General features: G+C 46.0%; 1 protein-coding gene across 3 annotated transcripts in view; it reads left to right on the top strand.

The window, feature by feature from the left end:
* Positions 1-2,788: 2,788 nt before the first annotated feature.
* The window catches only part of LOC108388563 (patr class I histocompatibility antigen, A-126 alpha chain-like), a 35,406-nt gene continuing 27,379 nt past the window's right edge, over positions 2,789-10,815 (top strand). The window contains exons 1-8 of one of the 3 annotated variants that reach the window (XM_037026713.2): positions 2,789-2,981; positions 3,304-3,573; positions 3,833-4,063; positions 4,691-4,966; positions 5,080-5,190; positions 5,624-5,656; positions 5,795-5,842; positions 6,002-6,268. In XM_037026713.2, the coding sequence (XP_036882608.1) occupies positions 2,918-2,981; positions 3,304-3,573; positions 3,833-4,063; positions 4,691-4,966; positions 5,080-5,190; positions 5,624-5,656; positions 5,795-5,842; positions 6,002-6,006 (1,038 nt within the window). In that variant the 5' untranslated portion in view covers positions 2,789-2,917 and the 3' untranslated portion in view covers positions 6,007-6,268. Of the gene's footprint in view, positions 2,982-3,303; positions 3,574-3,787; positions 4,064-4,690; positions 4,967-5,079; positions 5,191-5,623; positions 5,657-5,794; positions 5,843-6,001; positions 6,269-10,815 lie in introns of those variants that run through there. The other 2 variants (XR_012126312.1, XM_017647050.2) reach the window with 2 other exon arrangements.

Below are 10,815 nucleotides of genomic sequence, written 5' to 3'. Positions count from 1 at the left end.
GAGCATAATACCCTCTAGCTCTATCCATGTTGTTGCAACTGGTAGAATTTGTTTTCTTCTTATGGTTGAATAATATTCCATTGTGTATATATACCACATCTTCTTTATCCATTCATCTACTGATGGACACTTAGGTTGCTTCCATTTCTTGGCTATTGTAAATAATGCCACAATAAACATAGGGGTACATATGTCTTTTTGAATCTGGGATTCTGTATTCTTAGGGTAAATCCCTAGGAGTGGAATTCCTGGGTCAAATGGTATTTCTATTTTGAATATTTTGAGGAACCTCCATACTGCTTTCCACAATGGTTGAACTAATTTACATTCCCACCAGCCATGTAGGAGGTTTGCCCTTTCTCCACATCCTTGCCAGCATTTCTTGTTGTTTGTCTTTTGGATGTTGCCCATCCTAAGTAGTGTTAGGTGCTATCTCATTGCGGTTTTAATTTGCATTTCTCTGATGATTAGCGATGTGGCGCATCTTTTCATGTGTCTGTTGGCCATCTGAATTTCTTCTTTGTAGAAGTGTATGTTCAGCTCCTCTGCCCATTTTTTTAATTGGGTTATTTACTTTTTGTTTGTTGAGGCATGAGAGCTCTTTATACATTTTGATGTCAACCCCTTATCAGATATGTCATTTATGAATATATTCTCCCGTACTGTAGGATGCCTTTTTGTTCTACTGATAGTGTCATTTGCTGTATAGAAGCTTTTTAGTTAGATATAGTCCCACTTGTTCATTTTTGCTTTTGTTTCCCTTGCCTGGGGAGATATGCTCATGAAAAAGTTGCTCATGTTTATATTCAAGAGGTTTTTGCCTATGTTTTCTTCTAAGAGTTTAATGGTTTCATGACTTATGTTCAGGTCTTTGATCCATTTCGAATTTACTTTTGTGTATGGAGTTAGACAGTAATCCAGTTCCATTCTCTTACATGTAGCTGTACAGTTTTGTCAACCCCAGCTGTTGAAGAGACTGTCATTTCCCCATTGTATATCCATAAGTTTATGATAATTTTTATGCAGTAATAGAAAATTAATATGCAGGCTTTACTGTGCGACAGATAAGCACATAGCATTTTTTCCACTAGAGTGAATTTACGATCAGCCATACACACTAGTTGCATAAAACAAAACTTTTCCTGATATTTGATATTTTTTGTTTTTTGATTTAATTGTGATACAATTAAATTCTAATACAGTCATTTCACTCACTCTTTCAACAACAATTAATTGAATGCCTACTAGGTACCAAGAGCAGTTTCACATGCTGGGGATACAGCATTAACCACAACAGCCCAAAGCCCCTGTGCCTTACACTCTAGAGCATCCCAAGTATGAGATGCAGACATTAGAGATTTTGGAGACATTGGAACTTTTTAACTGAAGATGTGATACCACCTGATGCACATTAGTAGGATCACAGACTCCTGTGGGTAGAACAGCCCTGGGTGGCAGGTGAGGGGTGGCACTAGTGCCACAATTCAGGAGTGAGAGGGTGGTGGAGACTGAGGGGAGAAGAGGGCAAGGCTGGGGAAGCTGGGGTGAGGAAAAGAAGCAGAGGTAAAGAATGCTAAAGCAGTGGAATTCCCAGATTTAAATCCATTATATAGATTTTTAATAAACATATATGTACAGGGGCTTAGCAGGATATTCTTTGTATCTAGTATTTTATACTTTCTGTAGGTTACCTAAAAACCAGTTCCTCCTTATGTAACTCAGGATACAGAAATAATACCAAGTGCCCCAATAAAATGTGCACATCCCTTAGGCATTACTTCATAAACATAGGCATTGCACAATGATTGATGAAGGGCATTTTGACTGTACTGAATGCTTGTAACTTTGAGGTGATTAAAGTTTTATGTCTTATTGAAATATTCAGAAACAAATTGTGCTTTCATACATTGAGGATATGTCCAGGACTCCCACAGTCTGTTTCAGGGCTATACAAATGAAGATAATTTTTAAGTACAACACAGGAGTCACTGATGCATTGTTTGAGAAAAAGTGAGAATGTTTTGATAACTTGATCTGGGCAATTGTTACTAGTGCATACACATGTCAAAATCCACCAAGCTGTACACTAAGGTTAGTGCATTATATGTACCTTAAGACATAAAATAATACTTAAAAAAGAAAAGAAAAACAAAAAGTATTGTTTGGGAAAGCAAAACTGTGGAGCTTTGTTGAGTCTGATTGCAATGCTGTTTAGACACATTTCTAAATGCTGGGTCCAAAATCACATTTAGATTAGATACCTTATGGCAGGGGTTATCAACATTGTGCTACCCGCTGTAGTTGATAAAAAGGAAGCAGGCCTCATCGGGAATCTCTACGTGGTGCTTTCAGGCACAACCCCTCCAGGTTTAAAGGAAAACCTCTGTCTCGGCACTTCTATTTCCACTTCAAGGTCACTCTCTGGCATTAAGTTCCCCGGTAGTGTTTTCTCCTAGAAGAGTCCAGGGGAAAGAGGAAAGGGGTGAGAGGCAGAGGCTCCAGTACAGCGAAAGGGATTCCAAAAAGGTCAGTGGAAGAAAAGGGGCTCAGCCCAGCGTCGGGTTTCTCCCGGTTTCCACACACAGTCCTGGATCAGGACAGTAAAAAGGAGCGCTCCCTACGGAAGGAAGGAGTCCGGACAAAATCCCAGCTCCCTCAGGAGGACGTGGCTCTCAGAGACTTGGCCCGAGGGCGGTATCTGGTGAGGGGAAGCTCAGTGCCAGGAAGTCCACAAGTCCCCGGGTTTCACTTTGCGCCTCACAGTCTGTGTCGGGACCTCCTGCTTGGATACTAGTGACGCAACGCTCCTTCGCGTTCCCATTGCGTGTCCGGTTTCCGGACAAGCCAATCAGTGTCACCGCCTTTTCCGGTGTAACGCCGGGTCTCGGCTTCTTCCCAGACCCAGGGGGTCTGGGCCATGGCTCCCTGGGCCCTTCTCTTGCTGCTGTCGGGGACCCTGGCCCTGACCCAGACCCGGGCTGGTGAGTGCGGGGCTGGGAGGGAGCGGCCTTTGCAGGGAGGAACGAGGGGACCGCCCGGAAGGGGGCGCAGGACCCCTGGGGAAGGCACGTCTCCCCCGGCCCCGGCCCAGACCCCCACCTCAGCCCCGCCCTGTCACCCCTGACACTCTCCGGCACCCGCCCCGACCCTCCCTCGGGTCTCCCGCCTCCCCTTTCGGTTTCCGGAGTCCCGAGCCCCAAACCCCTGGCCTCACCCACCTGGGACCCGGGACCCGGGACCCGGGACCCGGGACCCGCGCGGGGAGGAGGGTCGGCCCCGGTCTCAGCCCCTCCGCGCCCGCAGGTTCCCACTCCCTGAGGTATTTCTACACCGCCATGACCCGGCCCGGCCGCGGGGAGCCCCGCTTCGTCGCCGTGGGCTACGTGGACGATACGCAGTTCGTGAGGTTCGACAGCCACTCCGCGAGTCCGAGGATGGAGCCCCGGGTGCCGTGGATGCAGCAGGAGGGGCCTGAGTACTGGGACCGGGACACGCGGATCTACAAGGACACCGCACAGAATTTCCGAGTGGGGCTGAACAACCTGCGCAGCTACTACAACCACAGCGAGGAGGGTGAGTATCGCGAGCCCGGGTCGCCGGTCAAGACCCTCCATCCCCCAGGGTCGCCCCGAATATCTGCTTCTGAGCATCACTCTGAGGCCTGACAACAGTCTCCTAGACCCCAGAGTCTGTGGTAATTCGCGTTTTGCTTTCGCTTTCGCGGAACAGGCTCTGGCCATACACCGCCCACAGTTTTTTTTCGGGGTGGGGGTGGGGGCGGGGCCAGGGTGTCACACCTACCAGTGGCTCTGTGGATGCGACGTGGGGCCAGATGGGCGCCTCCTCCGCGGGTACAGCCAGTTCGCCTACGACGGTACCGATTACCTCACGCTGAACGAGGACCTGCGCTCCTGGACCGCGGCGGACACGGTGGCTCAGATCACCCAGCGCAAATGGGAGGCTGCCGGTGGGGCAGCGGATCAGAGGGCCTATCTGGACGGGGAGTGCGTGGAGGGGCTGCGAAGGTACCTGGAGAAAGGGAAGGAGACGCTGCAGCGCGCAGGTATGTGGGGCCTCCCTGATCTCTTGGGCTGGGGCTGGTGTACCTCGTTTAGGGAAGAAAATGGGATCAGTCCCGGAATGCCACCTCTACAGTGGATAGGTAAAGGGAAGAGTCCTCCCCTCCCCTGACATACACCCAGTGTTCAGCTTGGGTACCAAAGTGAGTCGGCCAGAGTGCCTACCCTTCTCTCTGGACAATTAAGTGTATACTTTCTCTGGGATGAAGGGGGAAGCCATCATCAAAATCACTGATCAGAGGTTTCCCTGGACTCTGGCAGCGGCTCTGGAAGACATGGGAGTCTCTCTCTCAACCTTGTTCTCTGCCCCACACGCAGTGTGTTTGAGGTCTGACTCACAGCTTTTCTGAGTCACTTGGCCTCCACCCAGGTTAGGACCAGGAATGCCTTTCTCCCCCTCAGAGACCTACCTCTTACTCTAGGCTGTCTCACTTTGAATCGGAACTTTCCAAACAGTAAGAAATTATTTCAGATGTCGGTGTCCAGGACACAGGTTTTGTGCTTCTTTCCATCCAGTTGTCCTGTCCATTCTCAGGGTGGTCACAGGAGTGTGGTTGCATTGGTCCATGGAGGGAACACAAAATGTTAATTTTCTGATTCTTCCTCCTCAGAACCCCCAAAAAGACACGTGACCCACCACCCCTTTTCTGACCGTGAGGTCACCCTGAGGTGCTGGGCCCTGGGCTTCTACCCTGCGGAGATCACCCTGACCTGGCAGCGTGATGGGGATGACCTGACCCAGGACACAGAGCTTGTGGAGACCAGGCCTTCAGGGGACGGAACCTTCCAGAAGTGGGCAGCTGTGGTGGTGCCTTCTGGGGAGGAGCAGAGATACACATGCCATGTGCAGCATGAGGGGCTGCCCGAGCCCATCACCCTGAGATGGGGTGAGGAGGGGTGAGGGGTGGAGCCCTTCTTAGGGAGCAGAGCCCTGTGGAGACTTCAGCAAGGTCAGGACTCAAGCCTGAGGTCAGGCCTTCACCTTCCCTTCCCTCCCCAGAGCCACCTCAGCCCACCATCTCCCTCGTGGGCCTCATTGCCGGCCTGGTCCTCTTTGTGGTCACTGGAACCGCGGTGGCTGGAGCTGTGATGTGGAGGAAGAAGCGCTCAGGTAGGGAAGGGGGGTGTTTCTGAGTGCTCCTGGCCCACTGGGGGGCTCAAGCCCTGGGTGGAAGTTTGTCCTGCCTGTTAGTGGGAAATGCCATCCACACCCCTGTGCTTGCCCAGACTGGAGCTGAGGGCTGACACTGGCTCCTGTAAAGCACATGTGAAAATGAAGGATGGATTTTCCCCTTAATGAATGTGGCCATGGGGATGGAAATCCCAGCAGCCCAAGGTTAGAGGGAAGGTCCCTGCTGAGGACAGATTCCAGGAGGGCAGGTGGTCCAGTCCCCCCCACACCTCCTTTCTCCCTGTTTCCTGATCCTGTCCTGGGTCTGTAGTAGCAGTTCTGGAAACCCCTGTGGTCCAGGGCTATCAAGTCCCACTAGGCCCTCATGGCCCTGCCTCCTCCCTGCCTCTCACAGGGTGTTTTCTTCCCACAGGAGGAAAAGGAGGGAGCTATGCTCAGGCTGCAAGTAAGTATGGAGGGGGTGGTCCCTGAGCCCCTTGGGGGTGTAGATGGGAGCCCATTGGGGAGCTCACAGTCCCCATAATGCCTCCTTTACTGTCATCTACCATGGGCTCTGACCTTGTCCTGTTCTGTCCCACCCCAGGTGTGAACAGTGACCAGGGCTATGATGTGTCTCTCACGGCTGCTAAAGGTGAGACCCTGGAGCTCTGAAGTGGGAGGGGTTGGGGCAGAGGGGGACACACTGGGTGATGGGGACTCTGAGTGGGACATTGTGAACATGGGGTGGGCTAGGAGAATGTCACTGTTAGGTGACTGCCCTTAATTTGTTCATGATGATTTTCTCTCACAGTGTGAGACGGCTGCCTTGTGGGGACTGGGTGATGCAAGATTTGTTCACGTTCCGTGTGACATCGAGTTCCCCTGACTCTGCAAAGAGCATCTGAATTGGTCGTGTTCCTATTGTCATAATGTGGGGAGGACTGGTCCACCCCTGCCCCCCAAGAGCCCTCCCACACTGACTGTCCTGTTCCAGCAAAGGTGGACTGGGCCTTGTATTCACTTCATGTTGGGGTGAGTAATGATATCCTACTTATTAAAATCTGATATGAGAATCTGATACACACTTGTGTTTTCTAATTCCTGCCATAAGGGTTGATGTATTAATTAAAGGGGATGAATCTTAAAATTGAGAGAGGAAATAAATGGAAGCATTGAGAACCTTCCAGAATCTGTGTTTGTTGTGCTGAGTCTGTTGGAGGTAAGAATGGGAGAGGCTGTGAGGAGCCCAGCGTGGATGGGGCCTGTGCCCAGTGACACTCAGTGCATCATCGTGGGCTTTGATATGACCTCAGTTGGATCATCTCTGCTCCTTTGTCCTTGTTCCTTCAGTAGATCTTTGTCCTGCCACAACCTGTGATCACAGGAACTCAGGTATCACCCAGGCCATGTCCTGTCTCCATGACCATGGGCATTAAGGGGTTGTGTGAGTGGGTCAGCCTAGGCTTAGGCCTGGGTCTGGCCCTCAGCCCCCATCCTTTGAGTTGTTTCTTTATTTTTGTAGAGAATTAGGCCTGTTCTTGTTCTTGTATACAAGATCATGTTTTGTTCTCCTCTGTGTGTCCCTGTCTCTGATAGCAACAAGTGTCATTTTGTCTGTTATCTCCATATGGCCCAGGATGGCCCCTCTACAGGTGACTCTGCTATTGAGAGATACATTTTTAGACTCTCCCAGCTCCTGCCTGCCTTCTAGAGCTTGCTTCTTTCAATCTTTTCCCCAATCTTCTCAAAGAAACCAGATTCTGGAATTTGCAGAGAGGAGGGATCCCCTAATTTCTTTTATTTATTTATTTATTTATTTATTATAATTTTTTGATTTTGGTATCATTAATCTACAATTACAGAAAGAACATTATGTTTACTAGGTTCCCCCCTTTACCAAGTCCCCCCCACATACCCCTTCACAGTCACTGCCCATCTGCATAGTAAGATGCTGTAAAATCACTACTTGTCTTCTGTGTTGTCCAGCCCTCCCCGTGTCCCCCATGCACTACACATGCTAATCGTAATGCCCTCTTTCTTTTTCCCCACCCTTATCCCTGCCTTCCCACCCATTGTCCCCAGTCCCTTTCCCGTTGGTAACTATTAGTCCATTCTTGGGTTCTGTGATTCTGCTGCTGTTTTGTTCCTTCAGTTTTCCTTTGTTCTTATACTTCACATATGAGTGAAATCATTTGGTACTTGTCCTTCTCCACTTGGCTTATTTCACTGAGCATAATACCATCTAGCTCCATCCATGTTGTTGCAAATGGTAGGATCTGTTTTTTTCTTATGGCTGAGTAATATTCCATTGTGTATATGTACCACATCTTCTTTATCCATTCATCTACTGATGGACATTTAGGTTGCTTCCATATCTTGGCTATTGTAAACAGTGCAGCGATAAACATAGGGGTGCATCTGTCTTTTTCAAACTGGAGTGCTGCATTCTTAGGGTAAATTCCTAGAAGTGGAATTCCTGGGTCAAATGGTATTTCTATTTTGAGCATTCTGAGGAACCTCCATACTGCTTTCCACAATGGTTGAACTAGTTTACATTCCCACCCGCAGTGTAGGAGGGTTCCCCTTTCTCCACAACCCCGCCAACATTAGTTGTTTGTCTTTTCGATTATGGCGATCCTTACTGGTGTGAGGTGATATCTCATTGTGGTTTTAATTTGCATTTCTCTGATGATTAGCGATGTGGAGCATCTTTTCATGTGCCTGTTGGCCATCTGGATTTCTTCTTTGAAGAACTGTCTATTCAGCTCCTCTGCCCATTTTTAATTGGATTATTTGCTTTTTGTTTGTTGAGGTGTGTGAGCTCTTTATATATTTTGGATGTCAATCCTTTATCGGATCTGTCATTTATGAATATGTTCTCCCATACTGTAGGATACCTTTTTGTTCTATTGATGGTGTCCTTTGCTGTACAGAAGCTTTTCAGCTTGACATAGTTGCACTTGTTCATTTTTGCATTTGTTTCCTTTGCCCAGGGAGATATGTTCATGAAGAAGTCACTCATGTTTATGTCCAAGAGAGTTTTGCCTATGTTTCTTTCTAAGAGTTTTATAGTTTCATGACTTACATTCAGGTCTTTGATCCATTTGGAGTTTTCTTTTGTGTATGGGGTTAGACAGTGATCCAGTTTCATTCTCTTACATGTAGCTGTCCAATTTTGCCAGCACCATCTGTTGAAGAGACTGTCATTTCCCTATTGTATGTCCATGGCTGCTTTACTGAATACTAATTGACCATATATGTTTGGGTTAATGTCTAGAGTCTCTATTCTGTTCCACTGGTCTGTGGCTCTGTTCTTGTGCCAGTACCAAATTTTCTTGATTACTGTGGCTTTGTAGTAGAGCTTGAAGTTGGGAAGCAAGATCCTCCCCACTACTTTATTCTTCCTTCTCAGGATTGCTTTGGCTATTCGGGGTCTTTGGTGGCTCCATATGAATTTTTGAACTATTTGTTCTAGTTCGCTAAGGAATGCTGTTGGTAATTTGATAGGGATTGCATCGAATCTGTATATTCCTTTGGACAGGATGGCCATTTTGACGATATTAATTCTTCCTAGCCAGGAGCATGGGATGAGTTTCCATTTGTCAGTGACCTCTTTAATTTCTCTTAAGAGTGTCTTGTAGTTTTCAGGGTATAGGTCTTTCAATTCTTTGGTTAGGTTTATTCCTAGGTATTTTATTCTTTTTGATGCTATTGTGAATGGAATTGTTTTCCTCATTTCTCTTTCTATCAGTTCATTGTTAGTGTATAGGAAAGCTATGGATTTCTGTGTGTTAATTTTGTATCCCACAACTTTGCTGAATTCTGATATTATTCTAGTAGTTTTACAGTAGAGTCTTTAGGGTTTTTTATGTACAATATCATGTCATCTGCAAATAGTGACAGTTTGACTTCTTCTTTACCAATCTGGATGCCTTGTATTTCTTTGTTTTGTCTGATTGCCATGGCTAGGACCTCCAGTGCCATGTTGAATAACAGTGGGGAGAGTGGGCATCCCTGTCTTTTCCCAATCTCAGAGGAAAAGCTTTCAGCCTCTCGCTGTTCAGTATGATGTTAGCTGTGGGTTTATCATATATGGCCTTTATTATGTTGAGGTACTTGCCCTCTATGCCCATTTTGTTGAGACTTTTTATCATGAATGGATGTTGAATTTTGTCGAATGCTTTTTCAGCATCTATGGAGATGATCATGTGGTTTTTGTCCTTCTTTTTGTTGATGTGGTGGATGATGTTGATGGATTTTCGAATGTTGTACCATCCTTGCATCCCTGGGATGAATCCCACTTGGTCATGGTGTATGATTCTCTTGATGTATTTTTGAATTCGGTTTGCAAATATTTTGTTGAGTATTTTTGCATCTATGTTCATCAGGGATATTGATCTGTAATTTTCTTTCTTGGTGGGGTCTTTGCCTGGTTTTGGTATTAGGGTGATGTTGGCTTCATAGAATGAGTTTGGGAGTATTCCCTACTCTTCTATTTTTTGGAAAACTTTAAGGAGAATGGGTGTTATGTCTTCGCTGTATGTTTGATAAAATTCCAAGGTAAATCCATCTGGCCCAGGGGTTTTGTTCTTGGGTAGTTTTTTTATTACCGATTCAATTTCTTTGCTGGTAATTGGTCTGTTTAGATTTTCTGTTTCTTTCTGGGTCAGTCTTGGAAGGTTGTATTTTTCTAAGATGTCCATTTCTCCTAGGTTTTCCAGCTTGTTAGCATATAGGTTTTCATAGTATTCTCTAATAATTCTTTGTATTTCTGTGGGGTCCGTTGTGATTTTTCCTTTCTTGTTTCTAATTCTGTTGATGTGTGTTGACTCTCTTTTTCTCTTAATAAGTCTGGCTAGAGGCTTATCTATTTTGTTGATTTTCTCCAAGAACCAGCTCTTGGTTTCATTGATTTTTTTCTATTGTTTTATTCTTCTCAATTTTATTTATTTCTTCTCTAATCTTTATTATGTCCCTCCATCTGCTGACCTTAGGCCTCATTTGTTCTTCTTTTTCCAATTTCGATAATTCTGACATTAGACTATTCATTTGGTATTGTTCTTCCTTCTTTAAATATGCCTGGATTGCTATATACTTTCCTCTTAATACTGCTTTTGCTGCGTCCCACAGAAGTTGGGGCTTTGTGTTGTTGTTGTCATTTGTTTCCATATATTGCTGGATCTCCATTTTAATTTGGTCATTGATCCATTGATTATTTAGGAGCATGTTGTTAAGCCTCCATGTGTTTGTGAGCCTTTTTGCTTTCTTTGTACAATTTATTTCTAGTTTTATACCTTTGTGATCTGAAAAGTTGGTTGGTAGGATTTCAGTCTTGGAATTTACTGAGGTTCTTTTTGTGGCCTAGAATGTGGTCTACTCTGGAGAATGTTCCATGTGCACTTGAGAAGAATGTGTATCCTGTTGCTTTTGGATGTAGAGTTCTATAGATGTCTATTAGGTCCATCTGTTCTAGTGTGTTGTTCAGTGCCTCTGTGTCCTTACTTATTTTCTGTTTGGTGGATCTGTCCTTTGGAGTGATTGGTGTGTTAAAGTCTCCCAAAATGAATGCATTGCCTTCTATTTCTTCCTTTAATTCTATTAGTATTTGTTTCACATATATTGGTT

The sequence above is a fragment of the Manis javanica genome, chromosome 16, assembly GCF_040802235.1.
Source record: "Manis javanica isolate MJ-LG chromosome 16, MJ_LKY, whole genome shotgun sequence".
NCBI classification, from domain to species: domain Eukaryota; kingdom Metazoa; phylum Chordata; class Mammalia; order Pholidota; family Manidae; genus Manis; species Manis javanica.
This window is presented reverse-complemented; position numbering and strand designations above follow the sequence as displayed.